Genomic DNA, 16,986 nt, shown 5'->3' on the forward strand with positions numbered 1-16,986 from the left:
TCTTAACCTGAACACCATTGGCTCTTAACTTATTGAACAGTCCCCTACATGCAGCACCTGGTCAAAGGCCTTCTGGAAATTTAAATAAATTACGTCCACTTGTTTTCCTTTGTCTAACTTCCTAGTTACCTCCTCAAAGAACTGACATGACACCCCCTTGATGAAGCCTCGCTGACTCAGTCCTATTTTATCACTTCCAAGTACTCAATCTCATTTTTCATAATGGACTCTGAAAATCTTACCAATGACCGAAGTCAGACTAACCAGCCAATAATTTCCCATCTTCTGCCTCCCTCCCTTCTTAAACAGGGATGTTGCATTAGTCATTTTCCAGTCCTCTGGGACTCTCCTCGTCTCCAGTGATTCCTGAAAGATCACCACCAATGCCTCCACAATCTCCTCAGCGATCTCTTTTAGAACACTGGGGTTTAGTACATCCGGTCCAGATGATTTATCCACCTTCAGACCTTTCAGTTTCCCTAGAACATTCTTCTTAGTGATGGCCACCACACTCACCCGTGCCCCAATTCTCCTGGAGCTCTGGCATTCCACTGGTGTCTTCCACCATGAAGACTGATGCAAAGTAACTATTCAATTCCCCTGCCAAATCTTTGTTTCCTATTATTACTTCTCTAGCCTCATTTTTCACTTGTCCAATGTTTATTTTTGCCCCCTCTTACCTTTTAAACATTGAAAACAACTCTTCTATCTTCTTTTATATTACTAGTTAGCTTACACTCATATTTTATCTTCTCCCCCTTATTGCTTTTTAAAAAAAGTTGTCCTATGCTGGCTTTCAAAGGCTTCCCACTAATCCTTGCCACAATGTATGCTTTTTCTTTTATTTTTATGGTGCTCTCGACTTCCTTTGTCAGCCATGGTTGCCTCGTCCACCCCTTTGCATGTTTACTCCTCCTTAGGATGAATTTCTGCTGTGCCTCCTGAATAACACCTAATAACCCCTGGCATCACTGTTTCACTGTCTTCCCTGCCATACTCCCTTCCCAATCAACTCTGGCCAGCTCCTCATGTCTTTGTAGTTACCCGTATTTAATTATAATACTATTACATCTGATTCCAGCTTCCTCCTCTCAAACTGCAGGGTAAATTCTATCATATTGTGGTCACTGCTCCCTAAGGGTTCCTTCACCTTAAGTTCCCTAATCAAGTCTGCCTTATTATATATCACCAAATCCAAAATTACTTGTTCCCTAGTAACTCCGTCACAAGCTGCTCCAGAAAAACATTTGACACACCACAAATTCCTTTTCTTGGGATCCACTACCAACCTGATTTTCCCAGACCACTTGGAAATTGAAGTCCCCCATGATTATTGTAATATTGCCTTTTTTACAAGCTTTTTCTATCTCCTGATTTATTTTCTGCCCCACATCCTGATACTGCTAGAGGGGCTGTACATAACTCCCTTCAGGGTCTTTTTACCATTGCAATTCCTCAACTCTACCCACACATATTCAATGCCTTCTGATCCTATATCGCTTCTTTCCATCAATTTTACTTCATTCCTTACTCACAATGCAACCCGCCCCTTTGCCCATCTGCCTGTCCTTTCGATAAGACACATATCCTTGGATATTTAGATCCCAGTTTGATCTTCTTGCAGCCACGTCTCCGTGATGCCCTGCCCACATCGTACCAGTCAATTTCAACGTGCGCACAAACTAATTTACCCTTTCTATATACTGCGCGCATTTAGGTACAACGCACTCAGTCCTGCATTGACCACCTCACTTCTCACACTTTGCTCTGCCTGAGCTTAGTTTCCTGCCACCTTCCATACTCTCTGTTCTATTATGTGGTCTGGAACCTTTCCTAACCACTCCTGAGCTAGGCTCCTTTAACTAGTTTGAAGTCGTCGTCATTAAACTGTACTTTTACCCTCTCCTTTAACTTTGATTTTCTAATTCTCCCTTTAACTGAACCCTTCCCCCCGACTATTTAGCACTTTTCAAACCCATGACCTCTATCAGCTAAATGGACAAGGCCAGCAGATGCACGTAAACACCAGCACTTTTTAATTCCCCTCCAAGCCACCATCGCAACTTGGAACTATATCATTGTTCCTTCACTGCCGCTAGATCAAAATCCCTTCCTAACAACACCGTGGGTGTAACTACACCAAATGGATTGCAGCAGTTCAATGCAGCAGCTCCCCATCATATTCAAGGGCAATTAGGGATGGGTGGTAAATGCTGGCCAAGCCAGAGATGTCCAAATCCCTTGAAAGAATAAAAACTAATCTCTCCAAGTCAGAAGTTTGGAGATTCAAGCACCATCCAGCACTTCATAAATGTCCAAGCAGATAATTCAATGTAGTACTGAAGTGCTAGATTACTAGAGGTGCCATTCCTTGGATCGACATTGTTTGAGCTAAATCAGTCTGTTCAGGTGGAGTTAAAAGATCCCACAGTAGTATTTTAAATGCATCAAGCATTTCCCCCTCAAACAATACCATTGAAAGCAGACTATTTATTCAACCTAATTTACTGCTTGGGATCTTGGGGCCTACAAATTAATTAACATGTTTACCACATACACAACTTGACTAATTCATCATGTGAAGTGCTTTGGAACATCAAAGATCATAAGATACTATAGAGATAAAAATATTTTGTCCTAACTTTAGCTAATGTCAATACACATTTTTATCTTAGTCATATAAAAGTTTGAAATACAATAAGTTAGGATATAGTGCCATAATTATGGCACTGTTTTAGTAACCCAATAGTTAACCCACCACAACAAGTTGTGAAAGTGAATTTGCCAAATTGACTATCACAACTGTTTGATTGTTATAGGTATGCAAATAATTCACTTGTGGTTCAGCCGAGTTACAGTCTGGCCTGCATGTGACTCTGATTTCACAATTATTACCAAGGCAACTTGGGATTGCTCCCTTGCCAGCATTGATTTGGGCACTGGCCACGTGGCCAATTAAAATAAAGCAAATTAAAAATAAAATATTGGGCTCTCTGCTTGCATTACCAATTGAAAATTAGATTGGATAACATATACTTTTTTTTTTCCATAGAGTACCCAATTTTCTTTCCAATTAAGGGGCAATTTAGCATGGCCAATCCACCTAGCCTGCATATCTTTGGGTTGGGGGGCGAGACCCACGTAAACAAGGGGAGAATGTGGAAACTCCACACGGACAGTGACCCGGAGCCACGAGAGATTGGATAATATAGAATAACATCCAAAAAGTTACAATTGAATATACAAAGTCAAGCACAAAATATGTTTTATTTATATCTTTAAACAGTTACAATCTGTGATTTGAATGCCACTAACCATGTCAGTAAAACAAAAGTCAACAATTTAACAGGCAAAGCAATCCAATTGTTCTTAGTGCAAGCATTAGATGTCTGATTTTAGATTAGATTTTCCATTTTTGCTCATGAAGCATACAGACAAATATAAACAAATAAATGTGAGATACAAATAACAGAGAACAGAAATCTCTTACTACAGGAAGTATTTTGCCAAGGCAGAAGACTGCACAATGTTCTATAAAATTCCAATTCTAACTGAATTGATGGAATATTAAAGGGTATAAACAAAATAATTTAGACATTAACAATCAGAAGTACAGTAACAATACAATTCTTCACAGCTTGGCAGCACAGGACATCTCTGCCTTTCAGCGTGTAGTATAAAACATTGCAGGAAAGAAATCAGAGTAGTACGCCTTCAAGACTGACTTTGTAATGTGTCACATCTACCTTGCTTACCTCTCATCTGCCTTTCTGTCCCAAAGTGTTCCACTAGGTGTTTTATTAATTAAAGTTCTGCATGAGGCTCAACAATACAACAGTTAAGATTTGTTTCCCTCATGCCATCAACTCAGATAATGTTCAAAAATAAAGCAACTTATATGCTGAATAAGTTACAGTTTAACTAAACAAACAAAAATCATCCTCTACTATCCCAGCTACAAACAGATCTGATAAATATTCATTTCAGCCAAGTCCATTCATGGTTAAGCATACATAAATAAAAAGGGTTCATATCTTTGAAAAGCATGAGATAATATAAAAGACATGACGGATTGCTGTGCTGTGTTAATACTGTTGGTATATCAGCAATTCAAACAAAGTTCAATGCTTCTCTAAAACAATACCACAACTTGAGTGAATTTATGTGCAGATTACTTAAACATAGCAGAGAAAGGTCACATTTTCCCCCTCCAAAACAAAGCTAGAATCAAAATAACTCTCAAGTTATCCCTACAGAAGCAAGTGGATTGAGCAGCAGCTAAATTATTTTGTATGTGATATTAAATCCCTGGATAAAGGGTGACAATTCTAGCAGCATTAATTTAGTTACTTTCATGTGACAAAGACAGTAAAGCAACAGATAAATATTAATTGTTCATGTGCATGTAGCTAAATTACCAGTAACAGACATCTTGTAAACCTTCAGGCCCTTCATAAATTAACTAAAACGTGTCCAACAGACCACAGCAGAAACTTAAAAAACCTTCTAAATATTTCTTTCCAGTGGAAACTGAAAAGCATAATTCAAGGCACTGTACTCCTGCAGGGTTATTAAATTTATCTCAATATCTATTCAAGTTAATTAAACTTAGTTTAAGGTTACTAGTGTTAAATGTACAAAGCAAAATATAAAGTGTCTGAATTGCAAGACAAATGCAACTATCGCCCAAGAACTATCTAGCTTTCAGCAATGCGTTGTGAAAATATTTCACAGTGATTGCTCATTGCAAAGTATGGCTATATGCATTAGCAAGCCCACTCTGGCTGCCAATCGTATTCAGCTACAATCAAGTATATTTAATTTTGTCTTTACAAAGAAAGCAGCTAAACGAAACTGTTCTCAAAAATGTTTCTCCCCCCCTCCCCCCAACCATGCCCTTATTATTCCAAATTCTTCACAATGATGCTAGGTAGTCCTCATGTTGGACCCAGATGGGTTTATAATAGGTTTTTGGAGTGGTACTGGAAACATCTGTAAGCCTCCTTTGTTACGAGATGGAAATGAGGATATTCCTTGAGTATTGAATACCCCAGGCTGTGAAGTTGGACCTGAGACACTTGGCCATTGTACACCATACAGCGGTGCTGGGATCATGCCACCATACTGACACAGAGGCAGCACGTAAGCAGGTACTGTACCAGGGATAGGAGTAGCTGGCAATCCTGCTGGTACTGTTGATTTTCCTGGTGTTACAGTAGCTGACATACGGCATTCTGCCGGAACAGAGAACTTTCTCGTCATCCCTTGTGCAGCTATTCCCTAAAATGAAGAGAAAAATGTTTTATAATTCTGCATGATAAACTGGCATAATGGTACAATACAATGTTTATGGAATAGCTTTCTGAAATGAGACATAAAATAATAATAAATACACATAGTCGTTTTGGTTGTACAGAACTTGAGTATTGCTGTAAAATGATAGTTCATCAAAACGTCATCTTGCACTCATTAGAACAATCACAAGAATACCAATATCAGGGAATTAACAACTTTATACTGTATTGAGTCATAGATGTTTACAGTATGGAAACAGTCCCTTTGGCCCAGCTTGTCCATGCCGCCCAGTTTCTATCACTAAGCTAGTCCCACTTGGCTGCATTTGGCCCATATCCCTCTAACCCCGGTAACTATAGGCCGGTGAGCCTCACGTCTGTTGTGGGTAAAGTCTTGGAGAGGATTATAAAAGATACGATTTATAATCATCTAGATAGGAATAATATGATTAGGGATAGTCAGCATGGTTTTGTGAAGGGTAGGTCATGCCTCACAAACCTTATCGAGTTCTTTGAGAAGGTGACTGAACAGGTAGACAAGGGTAGAGCAGTTGATGTGGTGTATATGGATTTCAGTAAAGCGTTTGATAAGGTTCCCCACGGTCAGCTATTGCAGAAAATACGGAGGCTGGGGATTGAGGGTGATTTAGAGATGTGGATCAGAAATTGGCTAGTTGAAAGAAGACAGAGGGTGGTGGTTGATGGCAAATGTTCAGAATGGAGTTCAGTTACGAGTGGCGTACCACAAGGATCTGTTCTGGGGCCGTTGCTGTTTGTCATTTTTATAAATGACCTAGAGGAGGGCACAGAAGGTTGGGTGAGTAAATTTGCAGACGACACTAAAGTCGGTGGAGTTGTAGACAGTGTGGAAGGATGTTGCAGGTTACAGAAGGACATAGATAAGCTGCAGAGCTGGGCTGAGAGGTGGCAAATGGAGTTTAATGTAGAGAAGTGTGAGGTGATTCACTTTGGAAAGAAAAACAGGAATGCGGAATATTTGGCTAATGGTAAAATTCTTGGCAGTGTGGATGAGCAGAGGGATCTCGGTGTCCATGTACATAGATCCCTGAAAGTTGCCACCCAGGTTGATAGGGTTGTGAAGAAGGCCTATGGTGTGTTGGCCTTTATTGGTAGAGGGATTGAGTTCCGGAGCCATGAGGTCATGTTGCAGCTGTACAAAACTCTGGTACGGCCGCATTTGGAGTATTGCGTACAGTTCTGGTCGCCTCATTATAGGGAGGACGTGGAAGCTTTGGAACGGGTGCAGAGGAGATTTACCAGGATGTTGCCTGGTATGGAGGGAAAATCTTATGAGGAAAGGCTGATGGACTTGAGGTTGTTCTCGTTAGAGAGAAGGTTAAGAGGTGACTTAATAGAGGCATACAAAATGATCAGAGGGTTAGATAGGGTGGACAGTGAGAGCCTTCTCCCGCGGATGGAGGTGGCTAGCATGAGGGGACATAGCCTTAAATTGAGGGGTAATAGATATAGGACAGACGTCAGAGGTAGGTTTTTTACGCAAAGAGTGGTGAGGCCGTGGAATGCCCTACCTGCAACAGTAGTGACCTCGCCAACATTGAGGGCATTTAAAAGTTTATTGGATAAGCATATGGATGATAATGGCATAGTGTAGGTTAGATGGCCTTTAGTTTTTGACTTCCCATGTCGGTGCAACATCGTGGGCCGAAGGGCCTGTACTGCGCTGTATCGTTCTATGTTCTATTTACCAACCCTGCCCATGTAACGGTCTGTTTTTTTTTAAAAAAGGAAAAAATTGGACCTGCCTCTACCATTGCATCTGGCAGCTCATTCCAGATGCTCACCACCCTCTGTGTGAAGAAATTTCCCCTCTGATCTCTTTTGTATGTCACCCCTCTCACCTTAACCTATGCCCTCTAGTTCTAGATTCCTCTACTTTTGGGAAAATATGTTGACTACGTACCTTATCTATGCCCTCATTATTTTATAAACCTCTAAGATCACCCCTAAGCCTCCTACGCTCCAGGGAATAAAGTCTCAGCCTATCCTTATAGCGCAGACCATTAAGTCCTGGTAGCATCCACGTAAATCTCTTCTGAAAAGAGGGTGCTGATTGGTTGGCAGACAAATGGACTCTGGTTTGGTAGAGGCGTTTTCATGGAGAATGGTGACTGACAGTTAACTGCCAAGCATTGTTTGAAAATTAAATCAGGCAGTTTGATTATGATTGGTCAAAGCATAGCCATTCACTGGTCCATTCCACAGGGCAATCATTTATTTAGTTCAGCTGAAGTAGGCACAATGTATGTGCATGTTCTTGAGGGTCAGTTAGCTCAGCTGGCTGAACAGCTGGTTTGTGATGCGCAGCAACGCCAACAGCTGCGGGTTCAATTCCTGTACCATTGATTCCATGAAGCCGCCATCTTCTCAACCATGCTCCTCACCTGAGGTGTGGTCACTGTCAGTTAAATCACTACCAATCAACTCGCTCTCTAAAGGAGAGAGCATGCTATAGTCCTCTGGGATTATGGCGACTTTCACTTTTTATTCTTTGACCTGATAAGTGCAAGGTGAAAAGCTTTAACAAAATGCATTTTTTTCCAGCAAAAAGTACACCTGTGTAACCACATTCGAGAACCCTTTCCTAAAAAGTGTAAAAATAATGGACAAGAACAGTCTTTTTGTAAAGCTGTATAAAAAATTATTTTATGGGATGTGGGAGTTGCTGGCAAGGCCTACATTTGTTGCACATTCCTAAATACCCTCAAGAAGGTGAAGGCGAGCTTCCTTCCTGAACAACTGCAGTCCCATCTTATACAGCTACACCTAGTGCCATGAGGAAGAGTTCTCTTGGATTTAGATCTAGTAAAAGAATGGCCATCTCATTCAAAGTCAGGATGGTGCGTGGCTTGAAGGGGAACTTGCAGTTGGAATATTCCCATCTGTCTGCCTCCCGCATCCTTCTAGGTGGTAGAGGTTACAGGGTTGGAAAGGGGCATTGATGAATTGCTGCAGTGCATTTTGTATATGACACACTGCTGCCACTGTGCATTGATGGTGGAGGGCAATTGGTGAATAAGGTGTCAATCAAGCAGGTTGCTTTATCCTGGATGGTGTTCAGCTTCTCAAGTGTTGTTGGAACTATACTCATTTGGGCAGGCTGAGAGTATTTCATCACACTCCTGACTTGTTCCTTGGTCGATGATTGACTGGGGGGGTGGGGTGTCAGGAGGCAAGATCTTGTCTCCGAACTCCCAGTCTCTGATCTGCTCTTGTAACCACAGTAGTTATATGGCTGGTGCAGTTTTTAGTCAATGGTGACATCTATTGAATGTCAATCATTTTAAATAATAATCTTTATTAGTGTCACAAGTAGGCTTACATTAACACTGCAATTAAGTTACTGTGAAAATCAAGAGGAGATGGGTTAGATTCTCTTTTGCTGGAGATGGTCATTGGTTGGCACTTGTGTGGCATGAACGATACTGCATTTATCGGCTCAAGCCTGAATGTTGTCCAGCTCTTTGTGCATGTGGACATGGACTGCTTCAGTACCTGGGGAGTTGGGAATGTTTTGTACAATCATCAGCAAACATCCCCACTGTGACTTTATGATGGAGGAAAGGTCACTGATGAAGTAGCTGAAGGTTGGGCCTGGGACATCACCCCGAGGAACGCTTATAGTGATGTACTGGGCCAGAGATGATAGGCGTCCACCAACCACAACCATCTCCTTTCGTGCTAGGTATAATTCATAACAATGGAGAGATTTTTACACCCCCCACTCCTACAAATTCCCACCGACTTCAATTTTGCCAGGGTTCCTGGACGAGATCAGGAGCATTGAAATCCCCAATCCAGAGTACATTCTGTGCCCTTGTCACCCACAGTGCTTCTTCCAATCGTGTTCAACATGGACGAGTACCGATTCATCACCGGGGTGTTGGGGTGGGGGAAAAAATAAGAGGGGGGCGAGACAGGAGAGGTGGTGGGGAGATAAGTGGGAATCAGCAAGAGGATTATTTGCCCATGTTTGACTTGATGCCACAACATAGCTTCCAGTTCACATTTAAGGTGCAAAGAATCCAAAGCACTCTTCTGAGTTCTATTTTAATTACTCGTGTTTTACTATTACAACCACTTTATTTATTGTGCAAGTAAGACCTATATAGCCAGGCATTGCATGACGTAGATGTCAAATCTGTGCAATTGAATTACTTGCAGTGTAGTGACCCTAAAGGAGGAATGAAACATACAAACACAAATCAGTTGACAACAACTTCTCAGAATTGATGTCGTAAAATAGTACTGTGTAATGTTCGTGTTATATTTAAATGAAATTTTGGTTACTTCTGTCTGAATTTCAATTAAAATATGTTCCAATATTCAATGTTATCACACAGCTCAAGTTCAAGACAAAGTCCTTCCCACTCACATCAGGTTGGGATGGTTTTTGCCAAGGTTCCTTTTCAAATTTATATTGGTTCTGCTTTAATTGGTTTAAAGAAGGCTTGAACTGTGCAGCTCCTACTGTTTCCTTCGTCCAATCATCTACAAGCTTGTGCAGGTCATCCGTAAAAGTTCCCTTCTTGTTGTTACTGTTGTTGGTTTGATTTTGCTGTTGAGCTGGCTGATGACGTTGGGGCTGGTGTTGATGCTGTTGCAGAATCTGCTGTACTGAGTGACTTGTACTGCTGCTACTTGACGACCCTGCGAAAAAAAAAGAATGTGTTGCAAAAAAAAGGCTAAAATCCTGCAAGAAGAAGTGCAACTGTAAATTCAGCCACTAAAACAAGAAATCAAAATGTTAGAATACTGATACAAATTAAATCTAACACAGCTTCAGTCCAGAACAGGCATAATGCAGATGCGCATGCATTTGTAATTCTAGTAAAGTAAAACAATTTATCAGTGATGGTCACCTGAAAAGTAATATATATTCCATGGCAATTACAGAAGCAGTTAATTTCAATCTAAAAATAGTTCATGCAATTGTACAGTAGAAAGAAAATTGGATAGTTACTACTGCGATCTTTGCCTAGGCATAGCCGTTTCAGTGTAGACCCTAGAACGTAAATTGATAGAAGATACACACAGTTATGCCTTAAAATATTTGAAGCAGCTCTGATCGAAATATACTCTGCTGATGCAATACAAAGCTATTCATTTGATCAATTAATCAGTGGTTCAAATGTTAAGAAATGAACAGAGTCATCCTGCTGCCTATGTTTTTTAAAAAAGAACACAATCTAATAAAAGCCATTGTGCAGCCACACCAGTGTATTCGCATCTGTGACCTCTGGAAGAGAGACACACGATGATCAAGTTTTTTTTTCTTTTAGTATTAGGATGTGTATTTGGATGTGTATTTGGATGTCTTAAAAAAAATTGCAGCCCTCCTCTTTTCTTTCCCTTACGAGAAGGTTTCAAACGTGGCATTTTATTCTCCAAGGAAAAGAGGTTTACATATTTTCTTTCCAAATGGCTATTTTGAGCATAAACATTACATGTTGCACCTTCAAAAATATATTTTAAAAAATTAATTCTCTAATCTTTAAACATGGCATTGATATTAATAAAAAATGTATTATGCAGTTAGGTTATTAATTTCAGAATTATTATACTAAAATAAGCAACATTTCCTGAATTGAAACAAAATTGTTTTCCAGCAAATGGAAAAATTGCTACATAATTAGATGGGACATGGGAAAGTGATAAACTGCCACAAACAATTGATGTGGCCAGAATCAAGGTTAATCTGGTCTGGCTGCACGTAAACTGTTACACTTGTTATTCTTATAAAGATACATTGTTCTGCAGGTCTGTGGCCAATACATATTAACGGATGAAAAACACACCACTGTTAACACCCGTAAAAACGTCAAATGGGAAGATATGCAAATGACTTCAATTGATTTGTTAGAATCACTATTCTGAAAATAAGTCACTGACCTGCCTTCAGTTAAAATTTATATAAATGCAAATAGTTGAAGATGGCACATTGGTGCAGTTGTTAGCACTGTTGCCCACGTCCTCGAGGACCCGGTTTCGATCCTGGCCCTCGGTTACTGTCTGTGAGGAGTTTGAACTTTCTCGTAGTGTCTGCATGGGTTTCACCCCCACAACTCAAAGATGTGCAGGTTAGTTGGATTGGCCACACTAAATTGCCCCTTAATTAGAAAAAAAATTGGGTACTCTAAATTCAACAAAAAAATGCAAATAGTTGGATAATGGGGAAAGATTTATTTTCTAATAGTAGATTCCCCTCCTCTCCCTTTCAAAGTGTTCATTTTTCCTCTCCCCCATGGGTTCAATATGACAAAATCTGTTACGGTAGCAAAGAAATACCACTGATTTAGAACAAAGCAATAAGAACAATTTTGCGTAATATATTTGGGAATGAATCAATAACTAGATATAATGCAGGCATTGTGTGCTGTAACACTGGCTGACAAAGCAAACTTGGGGGACCTGGTGAACAACTGGATTATTTTTAATCCTTCGCTCAGTTTGAACCCAATCAAAATTTTCTTTCTTTGCTGCCTGGGGCACATTTTGTGAAATGCTGGGTGATGAAAAAGAAAGATCAGACGCATCCTTTCAACTTTACAATAATAACTTCACTTCAAGCCCTGGGTTCAGCTGTGTGAGAAATGCACTGCCATGTACAACATTGACTGCGCACTCTGCTCTTGAATTATTCAATGCTAATGCTGGACATGGGAGATACTAGGATATCTCATTTTGCAGTGCTGATATCACACAGCTCCCAAATGTACACAACTGCTGGACCCTTCAATACATAAACTTGGAGGAAACTGTAACAATATATCTTGTTTCACAATAAGGGATCTTTCATCTGAAAACTATAGAATATTAATTTCAATATAGCAGAAAAACACTTTCCTGTTAACCGCAGAATCAGACCAGTGACAATCTCTACACTGTGAGATCCAAGATATTCATTCAGCCAACTTTCAACTGGAGCCACAATGTTCAAAAAGAATTGGACACACTTCTAAACACACTCCAGATAATGAATTCTCTTCTGCATTTAAAGGTCCTAGTGTTGGTCTCTGCCACAAGTGAAAATATCTCAATTTACACTTCCATCTGATCATCCCTCGCTCTTCCTTTTTTTTACATGAAATTTAATAGGTGACATCACACATTTCAAAATGATTCCAATTCTACTCCAGCCACATGCCTGAGTTCCAAACAAAGATGACATAAATAGTGGCTGCTGGGACATCACTTCAACATCCAGTATCCCACGTATTTTTTGTTTGAATTTTACTTTAACTGCACATTCCAATCATGCCACGTTTTGCTTCTTTATGCTACCTTCACTGAATTTACATTTTGGTATTATTAGGACAAACTGGGCTGATTAACAGGTAAAATGTCAGCAGGATTTTACAGGGTGCTATCAATGTTTATTTTACATTCTGAAGGCTCTAAAAGGACATCAGTATGGATATAAAGTGAATATACAATGCCTGATAATACATCTTGGGGGGGGGGGGGGGGGGGGGGGGGTGCAAGTTGGGAGGAAGTGAGATAATACACATCTGTCTATGGATAGTTTCAAGCTTTGGAGAAGGGAACATTTCCACAGCGATGTCAACTGCCTACTACACCTACACAAGGTTCCCCCATGGTTTTCAGAAATTAAAGCTTGCAGCCTGAAGCCTCATATTAGTGTTGGAGGACAGCCAAATAATATGGTATATGAATCAGTTGTTGGAAGCAGATTAACCCAGAAGACTGTGAATTTGGAATTTGTGTAAATAGCAATACTGATTCACATCATCTCTTGCTGGTGTATAAATTCACTTTAATTAGGCACAATTAGTCTGCTAAGAATAGTATAAATATCATTGTTAGCTATCCTATTACCTACTGGTTCTGTTACTGCAACTGGGGGCCGGTTAACTCACTTGTCTAGACAGCTGGTTTGTGATGCAGATCAGATGGGTTCAAACCCTATAACAAATTTTTAACCACATGACTAATATCCAGAATTATCTCAACCAACCGAATGAATAGATTAAGGAAATTAATTATGTGGATAAATTTAACACTACCACAGAAAGTATGAAAGGTTCGTGCAATGGAATAGTGTCTATTGATAAAAGTGGAGAAGTAGATAGTACACACACTAAGTATAGCTGAAGAACTGGTATACCTCAAAATTGGTGTACCTCTGATAAGAAATACATTATTACAATCTCTAATTGTCTGTTGGAAGGAACAGACATAAGGGATAAGCTACTTTTTCTCAAAACATTTGAAAGTTTTGCCTACACAGTATATTTGATATTCTGTGTAGATAGTCACATCGTGTGTCTAGCAGCATTGGTCACAGCTCAAACATCACATCTTTCCATATATGCAAAGTCTGTCACATGATTTCTTTTATAAATTATGTTTGAGCCGATGCCAACAGAACAGGTAGTGAACCTAAAAATGAATAAAGAGTTAAAAAAACTGCCAATCAGCAGATAACAAAAAAAAACGAAGATCTAGCAATATGATATTTGAATATTCTCAGTTCCCATCTGGTATTATCAGTAACCCAATGATTTTATAATAAAAGTATTTGCATTTATAAATTACGCCCCTTCCAAGATGGCAAAAAGTGTTTTGAATGTGTGGAGAAGAGGAGAATAATTAATCAAACACACAATGAGTCATAACAGGAAACCAAGAATTAACCAAAACCTGTCTAAAGGAATGGGAGATTTTTTAAAGATGGAGGGAGGATTAGAGAGGCAGTATTTTGCTCTAAAGGCTAACAAAATCATGACTGGCTGAATAGCCTCTTTTTAGAAACTTCTTTGGTTCTATGTAAAGATGTACAGAGAAGAGAACCAAAGCATTTAAAGGTTTGTACCAATGGTGTGGTGAAGATCAGGGTGCACAGAAGGCTCGAGCTGGGATGCAATGGTTGTAGCGGAGAAAGCCATTGAAGAAAATATTTTTTTAAATTTCAATTTTTATTAGAGGCAAGTTTAGGGGTCTGGGATAAGGTAAAGGATAAGGAGTTCAATGGGGTTGGAGAAGGTTGCATGGGGGTGGGGGAAGAAAAAAGATAAACAAAGTTAAGCTTGAGATAAGCTGGATATTTCAGAGATTGAACAGAGATTGAATGTTGAAAAGATTGCAACAGAATATTAGAAAAGTCAAGTTCTTCCAAAGAAATTTCTTCTATCCTATTTGAAAGATTCAATTTTCAATTCAAGGACAAAACAGTACACGAGAAAGAAATGATAGCCCCATAATCTATTCTATACATAGGCTAGTCACCTTGGTGCTAACTATTATTTACAAGCACTTATCAACTGTTTACATAACTGTTAGCTGTTAGACATGGGAATATATTGTTGTGTAGCTTTTTAAAAAAAAAACTGAAAGAATGGAACTTACGGATGAGAAAATGTATTTCTAATGCAAATCAAGTTGATCTAGTTGTTGTGTGTCTCAACCAAAAACAAAACCAAAAAGAGATGCAATGTCTACCTCGAGTTGCCATGTGACTTGGCCCAATAAGATATTTGCCAATATAACAGTACCTCTCAGGATTTGGTCACAGGTAAATGCGGCAGGATTATATGTAGAAACTTACGTGACAAGTGCTTTATAGGATATGTGGCTCAGGAACAGGTCACTCAGCCCAAACAACCCATGCAAACTTGTATGCTCCATTCAACCTCTCTCCCATCTGTTCTTATTGAAATTTACCATTGTAATCATCAACTTTCTTCTCACTCAAATGCTTTCCGAGGTCCTCCTTAAATGTAACCATACAATTCACTTCAACCATTCTCTGCGGGGGCCGTTTAGCTTTGCCAAAGGCTCACCTGACTCGAAATGTTAGCTCTTTTTTCTCCTTACAGATGCTGCCAGACCTGCTGAGATTTTCAAGCAGTTTCTCTTTTGGTTGCCGGTTTAGCTCAGCTGGCTGGGTGGCTGGTTCATGATTCGGATTGAGGCCAACAGTGCAGGTTCAATTCCTGTATCGGCTGAAGTTATTCATGAAGGCCCCACCTTCTCAATCTTACCCATCACCTGAGGTGTGGTAACCCTCAGGTTAAATCACTACCAGTCAGCTCTCCCCCTCAAAGGGGAAAGCAGCCAATAGTCATCTGGGACTATGGCGATTTTACTTTACTCACCACTCTTTGGGTAAAAAAGTTTTTTCTGAATTCCCTATTGGATTTCTTGATGACTACCTTATATAGGTGGCCTCTAGTTACGCTCTTTCCACAAGAGAAAACATTACAAGTGGTTGCAAGTGATAAATTTAAGCTGCGAGTCGAAGAAGCTCTGAAAGTTGAAATTCAGGTGTTGAGGAATCAAATAGACATTAAAGTTGACTGAATAATCCAATATCAGATTCAACCCAAATGAAATCACTCATTTTCTTACACACATCACAACTGGAATTGTCTGAATTTTTACAGTTATCGAAAATTGCAAACAACAGAACAAAAAGTATAATAGGGAGGTGAGTTATGCCAAAAACAGATGTACCATTCCTGTTGCGATTTCTAGAGCTGGCATAATCTATTTTTAAAATAATTGTATTTTTACAGGTTGAGGACATTGCTGGCTGGGCCAGCATTTCTTGCCTACCCCCAATTATCCCGGAGAAAGTGGTGGTAGTGGCGGACCACCTTCATGAACCACTGCAGTCCATGCCGTATTGGCACACCCACAGTGCTATTCCTCAAGTCACAAAAACTACAATCTCAAAATTAAAAATCTAGGAGATCCATTTTCTCAATAGCCTACTTTACGTCTCGAGTCCCAGAACTTGCTCTCCAGCAGGACGAAAAATGTTTCAAGATAAAAAAAAGTTGAGATGAGGCTTATGCAGAGCATAAACATCAAAATAGACCTGCCGGCCAAAGGTTGCAAGTTCATCAAGTCCACTGTCTTCTTCCACAAAGGTTAATAGCTCTCGAGAAGCTGTATTCATTTGGCCAGTATAGTAATACTTAATTAACCACAAGATTTTCCTTAGTTTCTCGAAGTAATATTGCATTGGTTGACAAAGATGGACTGAAAAGTGAAGGTGGCTACGATGTCTTGGATGGCAAAATATTTTTAAAGTGTTCATACCTTGACCAGGAAAAAAGAGACCTTGTCCATTAGCCCTGCTATCCCAACCATTTGGAAAATTTGCAAAGGTATTTGCTACTGATAAATCTGAGAGTAGCTACTCTCTCTTTCAAGTTTATCCTTCAGCCTGTTGTGCTCACTGGAAAAGTACAAGATTCACCTGACAGTTTTGTCTCTAAAACAATCAAGTTTCCACTGAGTCATGCTGACAATATTGACCATTGCAAGCCAATTTTTAAAAAGTGATGTGACATATTGTTCTTTGGGTTGATTTCACTGGTAGTACCAGGGACCCAAGCTCTGCCATAATTTCTAAAACAAGTAGGCCCCACTCAAAGTAATCATCTGTTGTCTTGAATTTTCTTTCAGTACATTGTATATCATTAATACATTTATACATTAATATCAATATTTACAGGTTTAGGCATTATACATTTCTGGATCGGAGATGCGTTGCAACCACTTAACAACTTGGTAGCACTCCTGTCTTTCAATGAAAATGTTTTGGCACTGAACTGCTTTGTTTTTTCATCCTCCACCAACAAGAAATTTTAAGTTATAGTTGAAACAAATCTAAAGTACATAA

At 39.6% G+C, this 16,986-nt stretch overlaps 1 protein-coding gene across 1 annotated transcript in view; it reads right to left on the reverse strand.

Annotated features, from left to right (window-relative positions):
• Nucleotides 1-3,248: 3,248 nt before the first annotated feature.
• wnk2 (WNK lysine deficient protein kinase 2) overlaps nt 3,249-16,986 on the reverse strand; it is a 296,693-nt gene continuing 282,955 nt past the window's right edge. Inside the window, 3 exon segments of the mRNA XM_038812754.1 lie at nt 3,249-5,280; nt 9,709-9,983; nt 10,297-10,338. Of these exon segments, the coding sequence (XP_038668682.1) occupies nt 4,927-5,280; nt 9,709-9,983; nt 10,297-10,338 (671 nt within the window). The 3' untranslated portion in view covers nt 3,249-4,926.

The sequence above is a fragment of the Scyliorhinus canicula genome, chromosome 11 (genome assembly GCF_902713615.1).
Source record: "Scyliorhinus canicula chromosome 11, sScyCan1.1, whole genome shotgun sequence".
In the NCBI taxonomy this organism is placed as follows: Eukaryota; Metazoa; Chordata; class Chondrichthyes; order Carcharhiniformes; family Scyliorhinidae; genus Scyliorhinus; species Scyliorhinus canicula.